The sequence below is a fragment of the Oryctolagus cuniculus genome, chromosome 1 (genome assembly GCF_051225735.1).
Source record: "Oryctolagus cuniculus isolate XC-2025 breed Fujian yellow rabbit chromosome 1, ASM5122573v1, whole genome shotgun sequence".
Classification (NCBI taxonomy): domain Eukaryota; kingdom Metazoa; phylum Chordata; class Mammalia; order Lagomorpha; family Leporidae; genus Oryctolagus; species Oryctolagus cuniculus.
The window spans coordinates 64,618,623-64,644,893 of NC_142867.1; the positions used below are offsets into that span (position 1 = coordinate 64,618,623).

At 61.6% G+C, this 26,271-nt stretch overlaps 1 protein-coding gene across 7 annotated transcripts; it reads left to right on the forward strand.

Annotated features, from left to right (window-relative positions):
* The first annotated feature begins 722 nt into the window (after positions 1 to 722).
* P2RY2 (purinergic receptor P2Y2) lies at positions 723 to 24,127 on the forward strand. Of its 7 annotated transcripts, none has more exons than XM_051851081.3 (5): positions 723 to 1,149; positions 9,973 to 10,067; positions 12,742 to 12,891; positions 14,372 to 17,371; positions 23,890 to 24,127. In XM_051851081.3, the coding sequence occupies exon 4, from the start codon at positions 14,376 to 14,378 to the stop codon at positions 15,507 to 15,509; it is 1,134 nt and encodes a 377-aa protein (XP_051707041.1). In that variant the 5' UTR covers positions 723 to 1,149; positions 9,973 to 10,067; positions 12,742 to 12,891; positions 14,372 to 14,375; the 3' UTR covers positions 15,510 to 17,371; positions 23,890 to 24,127. The 7 variants fall into 7 exon arrangements, with proteins under 7 accessions (XP_051707041.1, XP_051707040.1, XP_051707047.1 ...); XM_051851080.3 differs by having other exon boundaries at positions 12,777 to 12,891; XM_051851087.3 differs by having other exon boundaries at positions 9,973 to 10,056.
* Positions 24,128 to 26,271: the final 2,144 nt, after the last annotated feature.

Sequence of the window (26,271 nt, forward strand, 5' to 3'; positions counted from 1 at the left end):
GAAGAGGGCTCCTCTGCCCTTGTCCAGCCCCGGAGCACTCGGAGTCTGCTGTGACAGGACACCGGGGGCGGGAGGATGTGTGTGGCTCCATTTCACAGCAAAGGTGGCCCTGAGAGGACTAGAAGTGAGCCAGGCTCTTGCAAGGGTCTGTAGCTGGCTCAGCAGCCTCACGCCTTACTCCCACACAGATCAGAAGGGGGGGGCGGGGGGCGGACACTACATGGGGCGGGGCGCCCTGCCGGCTGAGAAGCTACTCAGAATGTGGGACCAGAGAAGCAGCCCGAACTGTTGCAAGCATTTGGGGAGAGGGGGAAGCATCCCCGACGCCGCCCCTCTTTCTTCATTAAATAGGAATGTTCAGGGAACTTCTAAGGGAGATAAAGAAAGGGTCGGGGAACACCGGGAGGCTCCCTCCGTCCACTCCGGAGCCGGGCGCTCGGCTTTCCTGCCCAGGGCGGTGGCGAAAGACCCCAGCCGCAGCCTCAAGCAAAGGAGGCGCGTCGCCGTCAGACGGGGCCTGAGGCGGGCCCGACGTGGGCAGCGGCGAGGAGCGGAGGCCCCGCAGCGGGCAGCGGCAGGGGCCGCTCAGGCGCTGGGCAAACCTTGCAGGGCTTCGGCGCCGGAGAAACCCTCTCCTCACGCGCTGGCTCTCTCGCCGCCGGCCCCTGCCGGCGCAGCGCCCCTTGCGGACGCGCTGACCCCGCGGCGGTGGCGCTGGGCGGCGTCCCGGGGCGGGTGGCCCGGTGTCTGCCGGGGCGGTTGTGGGGCGGCGCCAGGGCCCGTCCAGAGTTCGCCCTGTTCCCCGCCCGGCCGGGCCGCGGGTGGGGAGCGAGGCGGGTCGGGGGCCGCGGGGCTCCCGGGCGCGTGGGTCCCGCGGCGGTGGGTCCCGCGGCGGTGGTGGCAGGACGCGGGTGCCAGCCACCCCGAGCTGCGGCGACCGCACCCCGGGCGGCCGAGCGCGGCTCTGAGGGGCGGGCCGCCCGCCGGGGCCGGGACACCGGGAGAGGTTGGCTGGCGCAGCTTGGGGACGCGGCCGGTGAACCCGGCGCGGGTGCCGACTCGCGCAGAGGGGGAGCCGGCAGACGTGGGTGGTGTGAGCGCACCGGAGGACGGAGGCTGAACTTGGTGTCCCCGGGAGCGCCGACCTCGGTGAGTGGGGACAGCTACCCCGGGAGCGAGAGCGCGGGCCCTCGCACTGGCACGTGCGAATGTGAGCCGCTGCGTGCGTGCGCCCCCGGGGCCGCCGCTGAACTTTTGGAACTGGAGTGTGTGTGCGCACTCCGGCTGGGCGCCGGTGTGGAGTGGGGCCGGAGCCGTGGGAGCTGCGCTGCGCTGCGCGCTGGTCCGCCCCCGGGGCGGGGGTCCACTCTGGGTGGCCTTCGCGTCCTGGGGGTCTCTAAGGCTGGGGGGCAGGGGCGGGGCGCAGCAGGTGCTGTGGGAAGGGTCAGTTAGGAGAGAAGCCCGCCCCCGGACTAGGGCTACCAGCGGCAGATCTGGGACTCTCCAAAAGCGCTCCCAAGGGCCAGGCCCTGCTGAGGAGGGACCTGTGGGGGCCAGGACTGTTGTTTCTCTAAACATAGGGTCCCCGGCTTCCCTGAGCCCCCGCCCGGAGGGTCTGGGACCCAAGTTGGAATGAGGGTGAGCTTTTGAGGGTAGGGGGAGGCCGAGGAGGTGCCAGTTATCTGTGGGGGAGGGGGAGGAGGAAGGAGGGTCTGCCTACCCCAGAGCCCTGGAGGCTCAGAGACCTGTGTCCCAGCCTCGCCTGGCCGCCATGGGACTCTGCTTTATAAGGAGGGAATGATAACACAAATGTTAATAATGACACAGAAGCTGAGGGCTCATGTTCAGCCCCAGTGCCCATCTGGGCCGGCCTGCAGCTTGGGGGTGGGGACACAGGTGTCACTCCCTGGAAGGAGCCTCCAGAAACGGGCGTCACCCTGTGCCCCCACCCCAGGACCACTCGGAACCCCTCAGCCTGCCAACCCTTCTGGCCACAACCTGGCGACTGCACCCTTCAATAATAGCAGGTGACCTCTGCTCTGGTGCACACAAGGCTGTTACCACTCTCTGGCTCAGGACATTATCTTCCATGCCCACTGCCTGATAGGCCCTGCAGCTCTCATCCTCCTCACCTGAAGAACTGCTCAGCCAGGGCCCCAGTTCAGATGCCCCCCCCTTCCAGGAAGCCTTCCTTGATCACCCCCATCAGGTTGGAGCCTCTTCTGGTGCTGTGAGCTCTGGTCCTTCTTACCCAGGACTATCACAGTCCATGTCTATCATCTGTGTCCCTCGAGCCAGGTACAGGGCCTCCGGGAGGGCAGAGACTGGCCCTCACCCGCCTCTGTGCTGCCAGCACGCTGCGCAGAGCTGAGAGCAGGGGCGCTCCCTCTACCCTGCCTCCCGCCGCTGAAGAGCTGCCTGCAGCAGAGCTCCGTGCCGTTACAAAGACGGGGAACAGGGAGCAAACTTATCTGCTAGGGGGCACAGGCTGCCGGAGCACTGTGGTCTGGGCCGCTGGGAGTGGGGGTGCAGGCTGAAAACCTGGATTCTCCGGGAGGCAGTCTGGAGCCGTGGACGGATGAGCAGGGGGGAATCGTGGTCAGAGAGCATCTCAAGAAGCCTCTGTGCGTGGGGGGGGGACCTGAGAAGTGCTGCGGCAGGTGAGGCCGGGCCACCCCAGCCACGCAGGCCCTGGCCCCAGGCCCAGGCTCCCCCCCACCCCGAGGCCTCTGATGCTCCTTCTGTGGAATCTGGGGACCCTTAGGACTCCCCCCCCACGGGAGCCAAGCAACCTTGCAACTGATCCCCTTCTAGCTCTGCCCCCAACTTGCTGGGTGCCCCTGCCCTGCTAGCTCTGAAAGGACATCAGCACCAGTGAGGTCCTGAGGGGGGGGTGGGGGGCTGGCGTGCAGGGCTTGTCTCTCTCTTGCTTTATCTTGAAGATTTTTAAATTAAAAAGTTTTTATTTGAAACGCAGAGTGACAGAGAGAGCGTGAGATCTTCATTTGCTGGTTTACTTCCCAAATGGGATCTCCAGCGTGGGTGGCAGGTGCCCGAGCGCTTGGACCATTTTCTGTTGCTTTCCCAGGCGCGCATTCGCAGGGAGCTGGATCAGAAGCAGAGCAGCCCTCCGAATGGGCTGCCAGGGTCACGTGGCGCCGCTGTATCTGCTGCGCTGCAGTGCCAGCCCTTGTCACTCTTGTCTCTGGCCTGCATTGAACTGCCTCGGGCGCTGCTCACAGGGTCGGCCGAGCTGGGCTGCGGAGAGAAGCTGTGGCCTGTCCTTCCCCATTGCCCTCCTGCGCTGGATGCACGGGGCTCCCAGGCTGGCCCCTGGGTCCCCTGAGGACTGGTTGAGAGAGAGTGACCTCATTAGAGCTTTGGTTTCGTGGCTGTAGCCATTGTGCCTCTGTAACATCAGCTTTGCCATCTGTACATTGGGAATATGATCCTGCCTCTTTGAACACAGAGCTGCTGCGAGGATTCTTAGGACCGTGGCCAGGAAAGGGCGTTGTAAGCTGTGAAGAGCTTTAAAGAGCAATGCACAGGGCGAGCGTGTGACACCCAGAGGCGGAAACGTGTTCTGAAGACAACATGGCACAGCAGCCATAGCAGGGATTGTGCTAGTGACAGGGATTTTTAAAAAAAAACAGTCATTTATTTAAAGATTTTTATTTATTTGGAAGGCAGAGTTACAGAGAGACAGAGGGAGGGAGGGAGAGGGAGAGGGAGGGAGGGAGAGAGAGAGAGAGAGAGAGAGAGAGAGAGATCTTCCATCTGCTGGTTCACTTCCAAATGCTGCAAAGGCCAGGGCTGGGGCCGGGCCAAAGCCAAGAGCCAGGAGCTTCCTCTGGGTCTCCCATATGGGAAGCAGGAGCCCATGCACCTGGACCATCTTCCACTGCCTTCCCAAGCCATTAGCAGGGAGCTGGATTGGAAGTGGAGTAGCTGGGACTCGAATCAGCGCCCATATGGGATGCTGACACTCCAGGCAGTGGCTCTACCCACTACACCACAGTGCCTTGCCGGAGTTATGTAATTATTTGAAAGGCAAAGTGACATAGAGGGAAAAACAGAAATAGAGGGATCTTCCAGTGCACCAATGGGTTCACTCCCCAAATGGCCACAAAGGCCAGGCAGGGCTGGGCCAGGCCAAAGCTGGGAGCCTGGAACTCCATCCAGGTCTCCTGTGTAGGTAGCAGGGGTCCAAGCACTTGGGCCATGTTCTGCTGCCTTCCCAGGCACATTAGCAGGAAGCTGGATTGAAAACTCACTAGCCAGGACTCAAACCAGTGCTCCAGTATGGGATGCCGGCATCCCAGGTGGCGGCTTCACCCGCTGCACCGCCGTGCCTGCCCCAGGGATTGAGCATCTCCCCCCGTGCCCGCTCTGCAGAGGCAGCTTCCTGCTCAGCGTTTCTAAAAGTCCTCCTTTTTATCCCCCAGCAGCCCAGGAGTGAGGAATGGTCATCTCCATTGTGCAGGGGAGGAGACGGAGGCTTGCACAGTCCTCTCCCAAGGTCGCACGAGGAGCCCGGATGAAGCCTCTCCTCTCCTCGCACTGCCTTGCTGGGCGCAGTTTTTGGCCCATAGCTTCCTACTGGGCTCCCTGGTTCTCTGCCTGGCCTCTCCCTGCGGCCCCGTGCTGTGGGGGCGGGTGCTGTGGGGACCTCTTTTCCTAAGGGCAGTTGCGGGACTAGACCAGGCCATCCCCATCACCCGGCACCGGTTGGGCCCAGAGCAGGTGCCAGTGAGTGCCCCCTCGGAGAGCCCCGGGGGGTTCCTGAGCAGAGTTCCTCCACTCCCCTGTTGTCCGGCTCCTAGGCCTGAGTCACTCCCAGTCTAGGATGAGTAGCTGGAGTCCCCGCTGGGCAGCTGCATGGCCTTCTGCCCTGTGTTTGCAGCTCCCCAGAGGAGCAGCCGGGCACTGGCGTGAGGCAGGGGCGGGGACTCTCTCGGCCTCCTGGGGCCCGTGGGGCCATGTGCCCTTCCGCCCCATGAGGGGGCTGCCTGGGGTTGACGCAGCTTCCTGATGAGCGCTCACTCTGCCAGCCCCAGCCTGCAGGCCAAGGTGCCTTGCCGTGGCTGGTCTGAGTCAGGCAAGGCTGCTTTAGGACCCAGGTCAGCTCCTCGCCTCTCGCACCTCGCACAGCATCGCTGTGTGTTTAGTCTCTTCCCTTCCAGACCGCCCAGTTCCGTGCACCTCCCTGGTGGCACCATCGCTGTAAAGGTCACTGTGGCCGTGACCTTCCTCTGAAGCACTCCATTGTCCTCAAAGAGGGGGCCAGCTCCACAGCCTGGCATGTGAGCCCTTCCACATGAATTCCTCGGGCCCCTGCGCGTTCCGTGCCACCCAGCGCTTGGCACGTGACCCCTGGCCTCTCCCTGGTGGGCCGCACAGCCACGCCACCGCGTCTGTGACACCTCCTTGTGCCCTCTGTGCCCTCCCGCCTCTTTGTTTGCCTGACAAACTCCTGATGGCCTCTCAAGTTCCCGCTTTGGTGACCCCTCCCCTGGGACGCTCTCCCTGACCACCCCCTCCCAGGATGCAAAGGAGTGGCCCTGAACTCCAAGGCCCCTGAGCTTCCCTTCTCATACCAACCCCGTGGGCTGGGTCCGTGTCCTTGTCTGTATCCGTGTCTGTCCCCTCAGCTGGATCGCTGGGGCCCTGCTGGGCTGGCAGCACATGTGGGTGTCAAGCCAGACACTCGTGGGCGCAGGCGAGCGTTTGCTAGGACCGTGTGACTCGCAGCTTTACTCTCCGTGGTTCTGAGAATCTCCAAACCAAAGATTTTCGGAAGCTGCGAGTAACTGAGTTGAAGCAACGTTTTTCATTTACCCCTAGAACCAGAGACTCCTGGAGGCGGGCTCTGGGAACCAGCGCGTGGGGGCCGGACAGCACCTAGGCAGCCCACACCCTGCTTGCTTTCGTGTTTGTCCTTTCGCCAGCTTGTGACCTCTGTTCTCCCACGCAGGTCCCTTCCTGCACCTCCTGCGAGCTGAGCACAGCTCCTCCCCCAGGAACCGCCTCCCGCTGCTCTCCTGGGGTCCCAGAGCGCCTGCCCGCCCTCTTGTCCCCCACCCACTCCTCGTGAACAGCTCTGTACAGCACGGCTCAGAGGGAGGGGCTGACGTGAGCAGGGCTGAGCAGGTGCTTTCGGGTTTGAGGCTGAACCCAGGGTCCTTGGCCCTTGAGTCTGGGGGTGATGGGAGGGGTGGAGCCCCGGGCACTGAGGCTGGGGAGCCGCTCAGTTCTCTAGCTCCTCTTCTAGCTGGCTGCACTGCGTTGGGGGGCAGAGGGGGCGGGGTTCGGAGTCCTTCCTGGGTTGGGGATGGGGTGCCCCACCCCACACTGAAAATGATCCCCACGCCAGACCTCGACGATGGCCCTTCCTCCTTAGGAGCCCCTGCAAGTTCCCAGGTCTGCAAGCCTGGCTCATCTGATCGGATGCTCTGAGCTCAGCCTGAGCAAGCGGCCCCCAGGATTCCAAGGGGCCCCCAAGAAGGGGAGCCTCACCCCAGAACGGCAGCAGCTCATACCCTCAGAGGGTTCCCGTCCGCTGTTCCCTGGCCCAACCCTGGGCCCATGGTACAGAAGCAGGGGCCCCACTGGCCGTCAGCTGCCTGGAGGACATTTGGGAGGGGCCGGGGGTGGCTTCTGAGCTCCTGAGCCTGTGTAGCCCCCCCTTGCTCTCCCCATGTCCCTGAAGCTGCAGGGGTGCTGAGAAATTCTCCAAATGTACCCACCCCCTTTCGCCTTGGCTTGTCCTCTCTGCTCCTCCTCTCTCCACACCCACCTGACTCCTACTCATCTTCCAGAGTGCAAGTGTCAGGTGTCCTCTCCTCCAGGAAGCCTTCCCTGACCACCTCTCCATTTCTCCTTGGGGCCTCCTTAGCTTCCTTTAGGCCTGATCATCCTGAGATGGCATTGCCGGTTTCTGGGTGTGCCTCTCCCCACTTTGACCATGAGTTCATTGAGATCGGGGAAGGGTCGGACCTGCCCCAGAGTGCCCACGTGCTCTGTTCAGGGACAGGCATAGATAGGTTTTTGCACCTGCGGGGGGCCCGGGACTGCCTGTCCCCTGAGGATGGCCTTCAGGGTGGGGAGCCTGCTCCGTGGTCAGCCTGGCCGTGGCATTGCTGCCTGCAGCCCCAGCCTATATTCCCATGCTGTTTCCTGCCCCTCTTGGCTTCCCAGGATGCCCCAGTCCTCCTGGCTTCGCCACCTGTCGACATCTCACCTCTCTTAATTATGTTGTAGAGAGGTCACAATCCTCTCACTTAACTCTCCCAGCAACCCTCGGGGGTGGGTGCTGCCGGGGCCTGTGAGAACGGTGAGGTTGGGGTTCTGGAGTGGTGAGCCTTGTCCAGGCTGCATGGCTGACAGTGGCAGAACCGGGACTTCCCACCTGCCCCGTGCCCTCCCTGGTGTTCTGGGCCCAGGCCCTCTATCTCCCCTGCGCACACCATCCCTGGCAGGGGCAGGCAGCAGGGGGTCTCCAGAGCGATACTGGACCCTGTGCACTACCACGCAGGACAGGGTCTGCCAGCTTAGCGGGTGGCACATTCCAGCACCACGCTAGCAGAGGAGATGGAATGCTGTCCAACCACCCTGGAGATTCTGCAGCCCTGGTTTTGGGCTCACTAGCCCAGGGCCACAGATGGGGGAGGAGCAAAGCCAGGTCACAGGTCGATACTCTGCATGTTGGGGTTAGCTCTGCCCGTGACTTTGGGTGAGACTGGAGCTATAGTTTCTGGCCTTAGTTTTTCTGTTTTCTGCCTGTGAAATGGGTGCAATAACCATCATGGATGCCTCGCACCAGGGAAGCACCAAGAAGAGTAGGTGGCAGGCTTGGCCAGTCGCACACAGAGAACCGACCAGGCAGGGAGAGCCGTGGGGAGGCCAGGGACTACCGGACAGCTTCTGAGGTCAGACACACCAAGGCTGCTCTGCTGTGGGCTCGCTGAGTCCCAGGGTTAGGTGAGAAGTGGCACAGCCCATCTCTTGTGTTGGAAGACAAGGGGACATGTCCCTGCGCAAAGATGCAGCCATGGGAACTGCTCCTGCTGTGCTGAGATGGGAGATGGGGAGGGTGGGCTTCCTGGGAGGGTGACAGGAGCCCACCCACCGGGGCCTTGAGTCCTGGAGTCCTGGGCTGAGGAGCTTGGACATCAGCTTAGGAGCACTAGAGAGCCATGGAAGTCTCTCTCTCTCTCTCTCTCTCTCTTTTAAATTAATTAACTGATTTGAAGGCAGAGTTACAGAGAGAGAGAGAGATCTTTCATCTGTTGGTTCATTTCCCAAATGGCCACATCAGCTGGGACTGCGCCAGGCTGAAGCCAGGAGCCAGGAGCTTCTTCCGAGTCTCCCACATGGGTGCGGTGATCCAAGGACTCAGGCCATCTTCCACTGCTTTCCCAGGCACATTAGCGGAGAGCTGGATAGAAGTGGAGCAGCCGGGACTCGAACTGGTGCCCATGTGGATGTTGGCATTGTATGCAGCAGCGTAACCCGCTGCACCACAGCGCCAGCCCCCTGTGGCAGGGTTTAGAGCTCGGCAGCTGCGGTCAGATTTGTGCTTTAGGATGACCGTGTGGCTGCAGTGTGAAGGCTGGGGACCAGAGCTGGGGACAAGGAGGCCAGGGAGGAGGCTCTGCAGTGGCCGGCGGTTGGGCCTAAGGCTGCGGGGCGGGGCTGCGCAGTGCCTCCAGAACCTGGGCTGAGCGGTGAGTGATGGTGCCGGCTCCGAGAGCGGGAGAGGTTGTCAGGGCTCTAAGGGAGGCAAGGGGCTGGAAGGAGGCGCGGGCTGCCTTGGAAAAGGGAGAAGGGCTTGGGAGCTCTCCTGCTGGAGGGAGAGAAGCCGGGGCTGGAAAGTGGGGTTCTACCACCCTGTCCCTGGACTCCAGAGCGCCCTGGCAGGGGCACCCATGTGCTGGTCCCAGTCAACCTGGGCCCACTGGGCACAGGGCACTCAGCAGACGGTGGCCCCAGCTCCTGTATTCTCATCCCCAGTGCTTGCCCTGTGCACCCCACTTTGGCCTCAGCTGTCCCGAATCCCACTCCCCATTCTTAGGAAATGAAGCAGACATAAAAAGCCAGTTCAGAAGGAGGTGTTCTTTTCCTCCCATGATGCATCTGGGGTCCTGGTGGGTGCTGGGACCTGCCCATGCAGAGGGGGGCACCACTAGGCACCCATCCCCTCCCTGAAGCCCTGTGCTTGATGTGAGTCAAGGCAAGGACCGGGGCCCACAGTCAGGAATCCTGGGTTCTAATCCTGGCTCTGTCTCTGCCTTCCTGTGAGGTCTCGTGCCTCAGTTTCCACCTGTGTCAGATGGGGGTTTGGTGTGGGCGATTTCTGAAGGCTGCTCAAGGCCTGACAGTCGGGACTGCGTGTGTGCACCCTGCCTGTTGGTCTGCGTGGGACTGTGTGCACCCCGTGGACCTGAGCATCTGTGCCTTGTGTGTTTCTAACACTGTGGAGGGATGCTTGGCCGTGGGATTGAGCGTGTTGGCAGAAGTCCTGTAGATGCATGCTGGGAGTGAAAGGAGGGTATGGACCATTTCCTGCTTAGAGATGAAGCACAGAACCAGGACCGAGGAAGCAGACGTGGGCAGCTTGGCTCAGCTCCCCAGGGCCACCCGCTGTGCAACAGGAGACAGCCTGTGGACAGCCCAGCCTGGGAGCACGTGAGCTGGGGGTGGGTGGCTGGGGGCGTGTGTATGTGGGCAGAGGGGGCTGCGATCAGGACAAAGGCACCAGGTCACATCTCTGCCTCTGTAGGGCTGAGGCTGGAGAGAGGAGGAGGCCCTGGAAGGCCTGGGCCTGGCAGGCTCCCTGTGGTCCTGAGCCCTGGCTGTCTCCACTCCCTGTATTTGTGGGAGCCCCCTGTGGCAGTGGCACTGCCTGCCCTGGAAAGTGCTGGAGGCTGGGCGAGGCAGGAGGCTGAAGGACCTGTTTTTCCTGTTTTCCAGAGTTCCCTGCAGCCGGTCCAGGCGGGTGCATTCATGAGTGAGGAACCTGAGCACCGAGCATCCTGACAGCGAGAACAAGGGCCGGTCAGGTCCAGGTGTGGGAGGGTGGGCCCATGGGCGGGGAGCCTGGGGCGGGTGTGGGCATGCTGTACATGTGCCTGCACAGAACTGCACTTAGATCAAGGGGCTCCAAGGCAGGTGCTGGTCCTGTCTCTGTCTTGCATCCCAGGCTGGGATGCATCCAGGCTTTGGAGCAGAACAGCGCCGGGTGTCAAGTTTTCCAGTTCCTGGCAGCGTGACCTTGAATAGCAGTAGATCCTCCAAGGTGGGGCAGGAGATCAAATGGAGAGGCCATGCGGAAGGTGCTCTGCCCATGGCTGGCCTCCTCGGAGCAGGGGTGGTGGACGGGCTCCAGGATAGGGAACTGACCCATGCCCCGAGCCTGAGGTGAGCCAGATGGACGCATGCGGCCAGCCCTAGGCACCTGAGCTGTCTGCAGATGCCTGAGCCCGGGGCTCTGCCCCAACCCCTCCCCTGACAGGGGCAGGGTCCTCTGGGCCCCTGCAACTCCGAGAGATGGACCTGTCTGGGCAGGAACAGACCCCAGTGGGCTGGGCCCCCAGGAGGCCTGAGCTGTCTCCTGGCCACCCAGGGTCAGCTGCGGAGAAACCTTCATGGTCCTTGTCTTCTGGGAGGCCTCAGAGGGGCGAGGGAAAGGAAGGCGGCTTCACCAAGCCCAGCACTTAGGTGCTCCCGCAGCCCCTGGTGCTGGTACCACTCATTCATCCTTGATGTCCCTTGTTCTGTAACAGTCGCCTTGCTCCAGCCTCTTGCTGGCTGACAGCCCTCAAGGAGCCCCTGGAATGCACTGGGGAGTGGCGACAATGTAGCGAGCCGAGGAAGGTCCCGAGGAGTCAGGCGTGAGGCTGGGGAGTGTCGGTGCGGGGCACCCGGGGGTGGCTGGAAGGGGGTGCAGGGTTGGGGGAGGGCTTTCCAGGAAGGACAGCTGAGCTAAGGCGGGGACCCTGCAGGGGCTCATGGGTCCTCTCCAGACTGGCAGCTCCTCAGGGCAGAGCCCACCAGTGCTGGCGGCCGAGTGGGAGCCAGAGAGGGGTGTGGGACCAGGCCGGTGGGGGGTGGGGTCAGGAGAGGCAGCAAGGGCGGCCCTGAGGGGAGGGCTAGGGGCACAGCTGGCTCCCTAACGTGGGGGACTCTGGGCTCAAGAAGTTGTGCTCATGGCTGAGGGACAGGCTGGCCCTGGGCCACGGTGATGGAGGCCCCAGCTGGCCTGGAAGAGGCCACCTTCCCCACCCCCTTCCCCGTGTCAGAGATTCCTCCGTCAGCATTGGGCAGGAAGCTGCCACGGAGCACGAAGATGTCGAGTGCAAAGGGAAGTCGCACTGACCACAGCCCTGAGGACAGAGCAACAGCTGGAGCTGCGCCGGGAGCCTGGGGGTCTGGGGCTGCATTGTCAAGGCTGGGGACTCTGCTCCGCGGGGGGTCCGAGGCTCAGGGTGGGGTCGGGGGGGGAATGCCTGATGTCTCCTGGGTTCTGCAGCAGAGCTGGACTCAAACCCAGGGCCGGGGCTCCCGGCTCCAGGGCTGGGCTCCGTCCCTGATGGAACAGCCCCCGCCCCCACCCCAAGCACCTCCATCTCCCAGCCGGGCCCTGCTCCTCCTGCAGCTCTGTGAGCTCCACAGCCAGTGGTCTCAGCCTCGGTCCGTCCCGCACTTCCCCTGTCTGATGCCGAATCCTCGCCCCCGTTCCCGACCACTCCCCACCCCCACCCCTTCCTTCAGGGACCCGTGCCCCAGGCTCGGGCCCGGGCAGCTCTGAGGTCTGCCCCTCACAAGGTGCCCAGACCTGGCCTCAGCACGGGCCCCAGGGCTGCTCCCCTGGCCATCACGGAGCCCTGGTCGGCCCCTTCCGGCTCCTGCGGCCAGAGGCCTGAGACAGCTGCCTCAGGGCTTCTGGGAAAGGCCGCTGGGAGCCAGGGCTGGAAGCTCACGGCACCCCAGCGTACTGACCATGGGCACAGCGGCAAGCAGTGCTCAGAAGGAGACTGTGTGCGCAGAGGGAACCGGGGGCCAGGGGCTTGGTCACCGGGCGTGGCGTGCTGAGGCTGCAGGCTGTCACTTCAGCAGGTGGAGGTGGCGGCGTGAGTGGGTCCCCAGGAGCAGCATGAGTGAGCTGGGGTGGGGAGGGGGTGGGGGGTTGCTGGTGAGGCTGGCAGAGGCCGGCTGTGAAAACCACAAGACCAGGCTGAGGCCTTGCATCTCCAGAGAGCTGGTGGGTGGGAGCCATGGAGGAATGGCATCAGCTTTGCACAGAGACCCCTCTGGAGGTGTGCGGGGGGTGAGGCTGCTACAGTCATTCCAGCAAGAAGAGGCGGAGGCCAGTGCTGGGCCAAGGGGAATGCTGGGCCCATCCTGGGCAGGAGGTCTCAGCCCGCCACAGCCCCCACCCCGTCCCCTCCCGACGTGGCCCTGCAGGAGCCCCTCTCTGCCTCCCCTCTTGAGTTCTGCCTTGACCCCCTGGGGAGCCATCTGTGTCCATGATGGGCGTTGACAGCGCAGACTCCCTTCCTCCTGGGTGCATGTGCCTCTCAGCCCGCCTATCCCAACCTCACGGACCCCGAACTGCTGCTGGGAGGCCAGAGCCAGGGCTAAGGGGGTGGAGGGCCCCAGGGTCTCAGGTGAGAGGACTCACACGTCGTCTGCCCCTCTGTCCACCCACACTGTCCCACACCTGGGCACCTGCTGTTACAGGGTGCTCACCACCTCCCACGGCTCCTCCCGTGCAGGATGGAGCTGCAGCCCAGCACTGGCCCTGTGACCTTGCCCAGCTGACCGACGTGACCTGTGTCTTGGCTTCTTGGTTGCAAAGCTGGGAGTGACCATCCGGCTCCCGGCCGTGTTGTAAGGATCTGTGTCAGTAGCTTTTGTAAGGGCACAGGAGGAGTGGCTTTTGCAGCACATCGGCCCCTCACAGCGTCAGACAGGTGCCCTGTGCATTCTGCACACTGCCCGCCCTGCCCCCAGCACCTCTAGGCACCTCTTTGCCCTGCAGACCAAGAAGCCTGTCCCCTGCCCCCCACATTGGCGGGGGGAGAGAAGGAAGAAGGTGGACCACCCACTCAGGTCTGCCTGGGGGTCGGAGCCAGAGGGTTCGGTGCTGGCTCACCAGGGCAGGGTGGGGCATGGGCAGATGGGGACGCTGGCCCTGGAGAAGCCAGATTTGCCCCACCACAGAAGCACCCCTGCCATGTGTCCATCTCTACCGAAGACTTCCCTGACCCTCAGGGAGTTCCCCGCGCGTCCGCAGCCTCTCAGGTGTGGGCGGGGCAGGGCTGCAGTGTTCAGAGGCAGGAAGGCTGTGGGGTTGGGTGCCCAGGGAATGTTTGCTGAGAGTGAGTGAGTGACTGAAGAGGGAGCCCCCTTGGAAACTTCCTCAAACACCCAAATACCAAGCCCAGGGCCAGAGCCCCTCCCACCACCACCCCGCCCCCCCCCCCCCCCCGGCACAGGCGAGAGCCTGGTGATGCTGCTCAGAGGACACGCGTGGCAGTGGGCACTGGGAATGCTGCCACTCAGTGAGCCTCCTTGGCGCCTTCCTGTGAGCCTGAAATTGGAGCCTGGGGGACCCTCACATCCTCAGATTCCAGGGCTCGGAATCAGTCCTGGGGGTGGAGCCACGATCCTGAGGCAGGGTCAGCACACTTTGTCAAAATGTCAAGGGGTCAGTGTTGTCCATTTTTCAAGCTCTGCCGTCTTTTAAAAAAAAAAATTTTTTTTTGACAGGCAGAGTGGACAGTGAGAGAGAGAGACAGAGAGAAAGGTTTTCTTTTTACTGTTGGTTCACCCTCCAATGGCTGCTGTGGCCAGCGCGCTGTGGCCGGTGCACCGCGCTGATCCAAAGCCAGGAGCCAGTGCTTCTCCTGGTCTCCCGTGCAGGTGCAAGGCCCAAGGACTTGGGCCATCCTCCACTGCACTCCCTGACCATAGCAGAGAGCTGGCCTGGAAGAGGAGCAACCGGGACAGAATCCGGCGCCCTGACCTGGACTAGAACTCGGTGTGCTGGTGCCGCAGATGGAGGATTAGCCTATTGAGCTGCAGCGCTGGCTCTGCCGTCTTTTTTACAACGACACTGCTCTTTGTAAACGGGGAGGCACGGTTGTGTTCAGCGAAAGCTTTATTTACAGGAACAGCTGGAGCTGGCTCTGGGGCTGCAGTTTGCCCACTGTACTGCTAAAGCCTTGAGATTCTATGATCCTTACACCCACGGGTCTCGTGCATCCTCCAGGCCCCAGGGCCCAGGGAGAGATCCTGGTCAGGTGGGCGCGAGAGGCCTGCCCACCGAGTCCCGCCCTGGCCCTGACCGCCCCTCTCTCCTCCGCAGGGTGATGGCAGCAGGCTCGGACCCCTGGAATGGCACTGCGAACGGCACGTGGGAAGGGGATGAGCTGGGCTACAAGTGCCGCTTCAATGAGGACTTCAAGTACGTGCTGCTGCCCGTGTCCTACGGCACCGTGTGCGTGCTGGGGCTGTGTCTGAACGTCGTGGCGCTCTACATCTTCCTGTGCCGCCTCAAGACCTGGAACGCCTCCACCACCTACATGTTCCACCTGGCCGTGTCCGACGCGCTCTACGCCGCCTCCCTGCCGCTGCTGGTCTACTACTACGCCCGCGGCGACCACTGGCCCTTCGGCGCGGTGCTCTGCAAGCTGGTGCGCTTCCTCTTCTACACCAACCTGTACTGCAGCATCCTCTTCCTCACTTGTATCAGCGTGCACCGCTGCCTGGGCGTGCTGCGGCCCCTGCTCTCCCTGCGCTGGGGCCGGGCGCGCTACGCCCGCCGGGTGGCCGCCGCCGTGTGGGTGCTGGTGCTGGCCTGCCAGGCCCCTGTGCTGCACTTCGTAACCACCAGCGCTCGCGGGGGCCGCGTCACCTGCCACGACACCTCGGCGCCTGAGCTCTTCAGCCGCTTCATGGCCTACAGCTCCGTCATGCTGGGCCTGCTCTTCGCCCTGCCCTTCGCCGTCATCCTGGTCTGCTACGTGCTCATGGCTCGGCGGCTGCTCCGGCCGGCCTACGGCACCACAGGGGGCCTGCCGCGGGCCAAGCGCAAGTCAGTGCGCACCATCGCCGTGGTGCTGGCTGTCTTCGCCATCTGCTTCCTGCCCTTCCACGTCACCCGCACCCTCTACTACTCCTTCCGCTCCCTGGACCTCAGCTGCCACACGCTCAACGCCATCAACATGGCCTACAAGGTCACCCGGCCGCTGGCCAGTGCCAACAGCTGCCTCGACCCTGTGCTCTACTTCTTGGCTGGCCAGAGGCTCGTGCGCTTTGCCCGCGATGCCAAGCCGCCCACAGACCCTAGCCCTGAGCCCCCAGCCCGCCGCAGGCTGGGCCTGCGCAGATCCAACAGGACAGACACCAAGAGGACAGCAGATGTGTCGGCCAGCAGTCAGGACACACGGCAGACGGCGTGCGCTGCGGCCAGTGGCGAGAACACTAAGGACATCCGGCTGTAGGCCCTGAGCCCCTCGGGCTGTGCACCTGTCCAGGGAGGGAGTCGTGGGGGACCAGGGCTTGTTCAGGTGGGAGATGCACCATCCGCGACCCAGGCCGGTCATCCTGGGGGTGATGACCCTGTGGTCTGTCCCTTGGCAGAGTCACCCGTCCCTGTGGCCCCCAGTCATCATTTGCACGTGCTCAAATAAGGGTTCTAGAAAGGCCACAGCCACCTGGCTTCCAGGCTAGCAGCTGGCCGCACCTGCTACACTACTCCAGCCTAATGAAGTTGGATGCAGAATCAGGCCCAGAGAGGGAGGTGGTTTACCAACGTCATGCAACAGGCACAGGGCCTGGGCTCCCCTGGGTAAGTGGTCAGGACTGAGTGCCCACCATGATGTGGAGCAGGGCTGGGTGCCACGGTGGGCTCAGCCCTGAGTGGCATCCCAAGCCCAAGGGATGGACATCTGGGGACTCCCCAGGGCTGGGAACTACTTCGAGGCTGCGACTTCTACTAAAGGTTATGTTGCCTGCTGGGCCATGGCCTGTTGCTGTCGGGGGCTGGGGGCGTGGCCTGGGAAGCCTTCACCACCCACACAAGGGCCCTTCTGACCTGTTCTGTTCTGCCACCTGCCTTCCTCCCAGCTACTTCAGGGGGTGTCTCACCCAGGGGTCCCCTTTCCAGAGCCCAGATCACCCCCACCTTAAAGCCAGTTGGCGTCAGTGCTCAGCGCTGTGCTGGGCACAGGGAAGTCTCGTGGGTCCCATCCTTGTGCTCCTAGTTCAATTGACAGACATCATGAGCTGGCAATGTTAAACCATTTAATTGGGTCTGGGGGAGTGGGGTGCAGGGAGCCCCTTACCTGTGGCACTGGCCATGGCCATGGTGCAGATCTGCTCTGGCCAGTTTCAAACCACCACCACCATGTCAGCTCCTTTGCAAAATTCCTGTGTGTTTAACAGCTGGCCCTTGCAAGCAGGCGTGAGCTGCTCCAGCATACCATGGTTCACGCTGAGTGGCTGGGGCCGTGGCCAGGGGTCAGGGGAAATTTCCTGGAGTAGGTGGGGTGACTCCTGAGTTGTGGCTTCTGAGAAAAGCAGTTATTTCACAGGAGAACACCCAAGTATAGGACGCAGGCTGGGCAAAGACAGGAAGGCAAGGCAGCAGGCTGTGTGTGCAGGAGCCACAGGCAGGCAGGTGAGCCGGCAGGTGTCCAGGCTCAAGGCCGAGATGAGGCCAGGTGGGGGCAGGCTCACAAGGAGGCACTCTCCTTGCCCCGACCTGAGGCTCTCTGTGCGCTTGGGTAAGTGGGAGAGACACAGTCCTCCTCCCGGGCAGCCCTCTGCCCTCTGGGGAAACCCCAGCTGCACAGCTTCATGGTTGGGCACAGGCTGGGTCGGGCATAGGCTGGGGGAGAGGGGCCTCAGCTGTGACAGCCTCTGGGGCCCTGCCAGGATCTGTGGAGCTCAGCGAGGCAGGGGCCAGCCCCGGCCCTTGGGCAGGGAAGGGCAAAGCTGCCCTCTGGGCGAGTCCTTGCCATGGGGGCCCACCCTAGTGAGAGAGGGCCCTCTACTCCTCCTGCGGCCTCTGCACCCTCCCCACTGTGCCTCCCTCTCTGTACAGTCTGCGTGTGCGGCTCCCTCACGTGACTGGGGCCCATCACAGGCCATGACTCAAATGATTACTCGGCGTTGTGCAATGTGGGTGAGCTGCCCAGAACAGCGTGAGGCCGCCTGGGCTCGATACTTCCCGTAACGTGGCCGGAGTCCCTCTGAGCCATCCTGGTGACTTCCTCCTTCAGGTGGTCCCAAGCCTGTGTCTTTCTCACCGGCTGCTACTTGGGCTGAGCCCCATCCCAGTGCACAGGGAGCCCCTACCCAGGTGAGAGGCTTTGCTGGCCAGGAGTGTGGATGCTCAGCTGGGGCCCCTCTGTCCTGCTTAGAGCTGGAGCCAGGGGCTGGTGCGACGTGGCTTTGCATGTGTGTCCATGGTTGGGGTGAGGCCACGGCTGCCTGGCCCCGGCTCCCCAGCCCCATCCTCTAGTGCTGCCCAACCCCCACTCAGACCAAGGCCCTGAGAGTCCCCTGGTGGGTGGAGACCACTTTGGCCTAGCCCCGGGAACTGTCCCTGAGCCCCTGCCAGCAGGCATCTAAGGACCTGGGTGTGGGGGGGTACCTAGTCACCACCTAATCTGGCGGCAGCAGGGGAGGAGATGAGTGGGGACCCAGGGTCTCACCTCCGAGCCCTCGCGTGGACATCTGGTCTGCTGCTTGGTGTGCTGCCACCTGCCAGGCGTGTGAGGCTCTGGCCGCTGCCGTCTCATGCTATTTTCAGCCCAAGTAAGATCAGGATTTTCCACTCCATTGTCTAGCAGCTTCCTGGGGGAACCCGCCTGACCTCAAAATAGCCCCTCTTGGCCTCATGGCCTCCCTGCCCTGCCCACCTCCCCACCCTGACGTCACTTCCCAGGGCTGCTGACTCCACTGCAAAAGGGCAGGTGAGTTGCCCGGGATGATCCAGCCTGGCTGGAGACTCAAGGCCACCGAGGGGTGGGGCCTTGCCCAAGGTCATCCAGCAGGTCAGCGTGGCGCCCGGACGTGAGCCAAGGGCTCAGGCACTCCTGCTGCCCTGCCACCCTGCAGGGCAGGCTGTGCCTTTGTGAGAATTGTGTTGTCATCCGACCACCCGGCTGAGGCCTGGGACGCAGGGTGGGGTCTGGGAGGAAGGCGGTGGGGGGGGTCAGTGCGGGGCAGTGATGCAGCAGCAGCTGCTCCCAGTAAACCCTGAGTGCCCGGAGGGGCCGGGAGCTCACACACTACCCCGTCCCAGGCGCCACGCAGCGCCCTGTCCCGTCCAGCACGGGAGCCCTTCCTCCCCGCAGCTCTGTGAAGCAGGCACCGTCGTCCATGCAGTCCACAAGCCAGCAGGGAGGAGGCGGGGGGTGAGGTCTCCAGCTTCTTCAGGCAGGAGGGGGTGCGTCGAGGCTGAGGCCAGGGCCCCCCGACATCCAGACGAAGCCCCTTTCTCTGACCCCACGTCACTTGCCAGCCCTGCGGGGCCAGAGGCAGGATGGCAGAGGCAGCAGAGCCAGGACAGGGACCCCAGACCGCCCGCTGTGAAGGCGGTCTCTGCTTCTGCAGCCTGGTGCCTCCGGGAAGCCACTCAACCGCACAGCACCTCAGCCCTCTCATCCGAGTGAAGCTCCACCCCACAGAGGGCGTTGGGAGGCTCGCCCCAGCCGGCACCCAGGAAGCATGTGGCATGGTGCCCAGCGTGTGGGAAGCCAGGGCAGCGGGGCTGACATCACTTCCTGTGTCCCCACCTTGGAGGAGAGGATGGTCCCTGGTTAGGGCCCTGGGGCAGGTGTTGGAGGCGGAAGCAGGTCCATGCGGGGTGAGGGTGGCACCACCCTCTGTCCTGCCACGCTGCAGGGGGCTTCTGGGCACCCAGGCCTGAGCGTTTCCAGACCCTTGTCCAGGTGCCTGCCCATGGGAGGGTGGCAGGGAGAGGGGACAGCGGGAGGAGGGAGAGGAAGAGAGCTCACCCACCCCTGGCAGCAGGTGGGGCCAGGCCAAGCATGAGGGTCTGTAGCCACACCTTGGACCACCACGAACCCAGAGACCCAGGCTGAGAGGACAGGCCTGGGGCTGGGCCAGAGCAGGCAATGAATGGACCTGGGGGTGACCTGTGACCTGTGGGTGACCTGTGGGTGACCTGTGACCTGGGGGTGACCTGTGATCTGGGGGTTACTGGAGGCCCCTTGCCGGCCTTCTCTGGGCCACCATCTGGGACATGGAGACCTTGCTGCCCGTTCTATTCCTTCCGCCTCAGTTAAGGCTCTGGTGTCTACATCATCATCAGAGCCCAACCACAGCTGCCCCCGAGGCAGTCCTGAGAGCCGCTGGGAGTGGGGGCAGTGAGTCTCCCCTAGGTGACCAGAGAGGTGCAGTGACCCCACTGCTGCCACGCAGGGCAATGTCCAGGGCCCTCCTCCCCTGGGGTGGCAGGTGGAGCCTGGCAGGACTGAGCGGGCTGCAGGGGAGGCGTGGGGGTGAGCCTGAATTGAACTGCCTTCCCCCCCAATCCTCAGGTACCCGTGGCTCGTGTGGGTCATCTCCTGTCTCTGGGCCAGTCTCCCCATCTTCAAGGGGGTTCCGCTCGGCCCAGCCATTTTTCTCCAGTCGGGGCCTCCAGACTCGCTTCTGACTGACTAGCTCAGCTAGGGGCCAACGGTGGCCCTGCCCCAGGAACAATGGCCAGGTGCGGCTGCTAGCCCCTCAGCCCCAAACCCTGTCCCCGGCCCCACCCCGCACTCTGCACTATTCTCAGCCTTTGCAGATGGAGTCAGAGGAGGATTTTCCACTCCCGGCACAATGCCTGCCCCGGACCATTGTCCAGCAGTGACGTGGGGGATCTTCTGCTCCCAAAATATCTCGTGCCCCGCCCCTGCCTGCTCCCAGCACCTCCCTGATGTCACTTCCCGCGCTGGAGGCCCCTGTGAGCCCCTGGGCTGCGGCACGTGAACGCCTGGGAGACACAGCCAGCAGGAAGGGACTTCCTCTCCTGGCCAGACCCCAGGGATTGCCTGACAGCCCAGAGAGGGCTGTGCCTTGCCTGAGGTCGGCGGCCAGGGGCGAGTGCGGGCTCCCTGGTCACCTGCAGGACTCTAGCCTGTGCCTCCTGGAATGGAGAGCTCACTCTGTGTGTGTGTGTGTGTGTGTGTGTTTTAAGATTTACTTATTATTTTATTTGAAAGCCAGAGGCAGAGGGAGAGAGAGGTCTTTCATCCACTGGTTCACTCCCCAGATGGCCACAACAGCCAGAGCTATGCTGATCCGAAGCCAGGAGCCAGGAGCTTCTTCCTGGTCTCCCACGTGGGTGCAGGGGCCCAAGCACTTGGGCCATCTTCTACTGCTTTCCCAGGCCATAGCAGAGAGCTGGATCAGAAGTGGAGCAGCCGGGACTAGAACCAGTGCCCATATGGGATACCGGCACTGCAGGCAGTGGCTTTTCCCCGCTACACTACAGTGCCAGCCCCTTCTTTTTTTCTTTTGAGACAGTGAGAGAGCACTCCCACGTGCTGGTTCACTCCCCGAATGCCTCCAACAGTTGGGGCAGTGCCAGGCTGATGTGGGAGCTGGAACTCCATCCAAGTCTCCCACGTGGGTGGGTGGGGGCACCCAAGGACTTGAGCCATCACCACTGCCTCCAGGGTCTGCATTAGCAGGAAGCTGGAATCGCAAGTGGAGCTGGGACTTAAACCCAGACACTGTGCTGTAGGCCGGGGCATCCCAACTGCTGTAGCACTCGCCTGCCCCAAGAGCTCCCTGGATGAGCGCCCTGGGAAGAAGATGGAGTGACCCGGAAGGGGGTGTGGCTCACATGCTGACCTGTAGCGGCGAGCTCTCTGCAGGGACAGCCTGTTCTCCGCCCCCCCACAATGTGACTGTGATGACCACATGTTTGTGCCCCCTACGATTTTCACATTGAGACCCTAACCTTCAAAGTGGCGGTCTCAGGAGGCAGGGCCTTCAGGAGGTCACTAGGTCAGGAGGGTGGAGCCTCTGAGAGCTCTCTGACCACCTGAGCAGACCCAGGGATGTAGGCAGCCTGCAGCCCGGACAAGAGCCGTCCAGGGCCCCCGATGGCACCAGCCACAGCCTTGGATTTCTCGCCTCCAGGACTGGGGGAAATCAACGTCTGTGGTTCTGTGGTCCCTAAGCCACTGGGTCTGCGACATTTCCTAGAGCAGCGGCACAGCCTGAGACAGTGCCGTCAGCTTGCCCCCAACTCAGGGTTCCCTGGGAGGGTGGGGGCCATGGGGAAGCTGAGGCAGGGCCAGCCACCGCCAGTTCTGCGACTGCAAACTCAGCCTCTTCGCCTGTCAGATGGGCGGGAGTTTCCCTACCCACCAGTCCACTGTACCTGCAGCAAGCTCCCACACTCTGAGTCACTTTGGGGTTACAAAGTTCACTCAGGTTGAAAACTTTATTCCCCCAAGTCAATGCTTCCTCGTCCTCTTTCCTGTGCCTGGGACCCTCCTGATGTCCCCCTCTCCTCGGGGGCTGGGCTGGGGTGAGGAAGACAAGAGCCTGGGTGTCCTCCCTGCTCCTGGCATAGCTCTCCCTTTACAAAAATTTAATTTTATCTTTCATTTTATTTTGAGAGAGAGAGAGAGAGATTGATCTCTCATCCACTGGCTTCCTCCCTAAATGCCAGTGACAGCTGGGGCTGGGCCAGGCCCAAGCCAGGAGGCAGAAATTTAATCCAGATCTCCCATGTGGCTGGAAGAGACTCAGCCACTTGGACCAACCCCCTGCTGCCTCCCAGGGTGCACATTAGCAGGAAGCTGGAATCGGGAGCAGCGCCAGGACGCAACCCCAGGCACTGTAGCAAGAGAGGCAGGCATCCCAAGGAGATCTTACCTGCTGGCCGGGTGCCTCACCGCCCCTCCCCTCCCTGCTCTCCCTTCTCGGGCCATCAGTGTGGCCCTCTGCGTGAGCCCTCCAAATGCCAGTTCACACCTTCAAAAACGGCTCATCAAACTCTCCCAAGACCTGAGGGTGCCACACCTTTCCTCCTGGGACTCTGACAGCCGGCTCTCCCCGAGTGACCCCCCAAGAGCAGCCCTCTCCTGGCCCCTTCCCACGCCACCCTGCTCACCTGGCCCAGGTCTCACCTGGGCAGAGGTGCCTTGCGATCTTGGAGAGCCAGTGTGCGGGAACTCGGAGAAGGCGCCCACCCCAGCTGTTTTCAGGTTTCTCTGGAAAGTGGGGCATTTTTATCCAGTGTGTCCTTGGATTTGTGTCCTGGAGCCAAATTCCAAATCAGCAGCCACGTGAAAAGCTCCCCCTCGTTGCGGGATTAAACTGTTAGCCGTTGTGACTGAAGCAATTGTAGAATGTGGGGGAGGAACCAACAGGCCTGCTGTACAGGTCAATGAGCAGCCTGTGCAGACATGTGCGCGCATGCGTGTGTGTGTGGGCTGTGTGGTCCGCTCCGGAGAATGGGGAGGGGGAGGGGCACGCCCGGCAGGTACCCAATAGCCAGAGGACCCTAGGTGGCCAGCCAGCTACCCAATGGGAGATCAGAGAAAGACCCTGGGGACTGCTTGGAGGTCAGCCTAAAACCAGCAGATGTGCGTGGATAGGCTTGGGGAGGGCGGTAGAGATGGGGCACGCAAAGAGGACTCGGCTGCCCCCCTCTGCCTCCACTCGGAACTCCTGGGAGCAGCCCAGAGCTGCAGCCCCGGGCCTCGTGCTCTGCCCTGGCTTTGCCGATCCTCTCTGGCGGGGGATGCTGCAGTGCTGCCTCCTGGTGGCCAAAAGTGGCTGCTGCAGCGACAGGAGACGGGGAACAGGTGCAGCCCTTATCCTGTGGCCGTAGGAGAAAAGCCGGCTGGTGGCTGGCGAAGGGGCTGTTGAGGGGCACGGGAGGGGGGAGGACTGGAAACTGAAACAGTACAACTTGCACTGTCACTTTCCAAACATGTGACGGGGCCTGACCGAGCCACGGTGTCCATCTCCTGCTGCTCCCTCCTGGACAACCCCTTTGCCTGGGAGTGGCTCTCTGCACGGGAGCCCTGGGCCTCTACCCAGCTGGGACCTAGCACATCTACTCCTTGTCCCAGGGCAGCCTTGGCAGGCTGGGTGTCCCCACTCCCTCCCTGCCCTTCTCCCACGACCCCACCCCCACCAGAGACCCCGCCCCCTCCATGCCCCAGAAGGCCTCATTTACAATGCAGCTTCCACAACTGTGCTCCACGCGCTGGCAGTGGGGACAGCACTGCCTGGGACTGCATCTGAGCAGAAGTTAGGGTTTACCCCCTACCCACGAAGGGCCTGTAACTCGGTTCCAGCAGCGTGTCTGAGGGTGAAATGTGGGGAGCTCACTCAGAAGTCATGGTGAGCTGGGGGGTGTCCAGAGCTGGCAGGTGCCAGGGGAAGCCTCACCTGCCACGGGGCTCGCTCTCCACCCACACAGCTCTCAGGCTGCATCTCAGCCCAGGACCCGCCTTCCTCACACATGGAAAGCGTGGAAGCCCTGGGGTCGCACACGCCGGAGTGAATCCCGGCTCTGCCATTTCCTGGTGGGTGACATTGGGCAGGTCAGCTTCCTCACCATGGGAAAGGGGATTCTCTCTCCTCCTGCTGGAACAAGAGTTCCCCGAGGACAGGGGTCTCTCTCTGGGCCACTGCTTTATCTTCAGTGCCAAGAACAGTGCTGGGCACAATAATTACTTGTTGAATGAGTGAAGTATTAAGGCTTGCAGTGGGGAAAAGTAGGACAAACTATTGCAGAGGTTGATGGGAAATGCTTGATATGAAAAAGCCACATATGGATCTGAAAGTTTTTGAACCAGAATAAGCTTTATCTCTTTAAAATTATGCTGGTTGAAGCTCTCTGCTGTGGCCTGGGAAAGCAGTAGAAGATGGCCCAAGTCCTTGGGCCCCTGCACTCACGTGGAAGACCCGGAAGAAGCTCCTGGCTCATGGCTTCAGATCAGCACAGCTCCAGCCATTGCGGCCATCTGGGGAGTGAACCAGTGGATGGAAGACCCCTCTCTCTCTCTCTGTGCCTCTCCTCTCTGTGTAACTCTGACTTTCAAATAAATAAATAAATATTTTTTAAAAATTATACTGGTTGAGATGCCTGGGCTCAATACCTGGCTGGGGTCTGGCTAACGGGGACCCTGGGAGGCAGCGGTGAGGGCCCTGCCACTCATGCTGACATCTGGACTAAATTCCAGGCTCCCAGCTCCAGCAGGCCTCTGGGGAGTGAACCCTCAGATGGAAGCTCTCTCTCTCACATAAATCAATTAACATTACAAAAAAAATTTAAGGTAACAAATGCTGTGGGAAAAGTAAGCAAATGGGTGGGCAGGGAGGGTAGCAGGAGGGGTGGGAGGGGTGATGTGAGCAAACACTTGGAGGGGCGTGGGAGTTTATCAATCAGGAAGGGCATTCCAGAGGCGAGAGTGAGGCAGAGTAAGGGTCCCAAGGCCTGGCTGCCCACGGGAGGCAGAGCCAAGGGGATTCCTGGGGAGGAGTGTCAAGACAAAGGGGGACACACATGCCAAGGATGGATGGGAGAGGGGTGGAGGGTACCACGGGGCAGCAGGAAGGTGCCCAGGTCTGGGCCGCTCTGGGAGAGGCCTGGGCAGAGAGGTGGGGGAGCACTGGGCCACAGCAGACCACAGAGCAGCCCTGGGCAGCTGGGCATTGATTTGATCAATGGCTTCTCCTCCTGCCCTGAATTCCCTTATGATGGCCTTTTAATTGGATCCATTTGTTCTGAGACCAGGACTGAGCTGAGCAGATGCCAAATTACTTGCCTATAATGAAGTAGGAGAGGAAATGGCCCTGCCTCTTGGGCCATCAAAACAGCCAGGGCAGCTGGCCTGGGGGGGGCGGCGCCGTGGCGTCCGTCTAGGAACCTTGCTGTCCCAGAGCTGCCCTGTCCCCACACCCCTCCTGCCTCGCTCTCCCTCCAATTTTTGGTTAAACATTCAGAGTTTCAATTTTTGTGACATAAAAAAATATCATTCACAGTAACATCTTCATGGCATTCTATAATTTTTTTTTTGTTTCTTGCAAAACTTTTTGTTTTTCTGGGGAATTAATAATTGCCTCACCGCACATTCCTAAGAAAGACATATTCTAAGGAAAAGGAGAACTATTAAAAAAAAAAAAAAAAAAAAAAAAAAAAAACCTCTTAAGGGCCGGGGCTGTGGGATAGTAGACTAAGCCTCCACCTGCAACACTGGCATCCTATATGGGTGCTGGTTCAAGTCCTGGCTGCTCCATTTCTAATCCCGCTCCCTGCTGGTGGCCTGGGAAGGCAGTGGAGGATGGCACAAGTGCTCGGGCCCCTGAACCCACATGGGAGACCTGGAAGAAGCTCCTGGCTCCTGGTTTCCAATTGGCTCCAGCTGTCGTGGCCATTTGGGGAGTGAACCAGTGGATGGAAGACCTCTCTCTCTCTCTCCTCTCTCTCTCTCTCTCTCTCTCTCTCTCTCTCTAACTCTACCTCTCAAATAAAGAAATAAGATCTTTTTAAAAATAAAAATAAAATAAAAATCAATACACAAAATTTTAAATTAAAGATGACTGTTGCCTCCTTCTCTTCTGCCAGCATCTGTCCGAGCTGGTGTGTTGAAAGACAAACATTTCCAAAATGCCATCGTTTTCACAAGGATGGAACAAGCCTGTGATGAGCTTTCTCTTCCAGATGAAACAAACGAGAGGCAGCCGAAGCAGGACGGGTACAGAGTCCGTGACACAGTTTAAGGTCATGTAAATAAGCGAGAGCCCCTGGTGCAGTGCTCAGCCTCCATGGGATCCAGACTCCTGAATTTGATGCCCAGACGCAGGAGTTGCACTGCTGTGTTTGGGTGGGAGCCGAGTGTTCAGTAAACAATGACTTACGGCAGGCACTGCGGCTCACTAGGCTAATCCTCCGCCTTGCGGCGCCGGCACACCGGGTTCTAGTCCCGGTCGGGGCACCGGATTCTGTCCTGGTTGCCCCTCTTCCAAGCCAGCTCTCTGCTGTGGCCAGGGAGTGCAGTGGAGGATGGCCCAGGTGCTTGGGCCCTGCACCCCATGGGAGACCAGGATAAGCACCTGGCTCCTGGCTCCTGCCATCGGATCAGCGCGGTGCGCCGGCTGCAGCGGCCATTGGAGGGTGAACCAACGGCAAAAGGAAGACCTTTCTCTCTGTCTCTCTCTCTCACTGTCCACTCTGCCTGTCAAAATTAAAAAAAAAAAAAAAAAAAAAACACA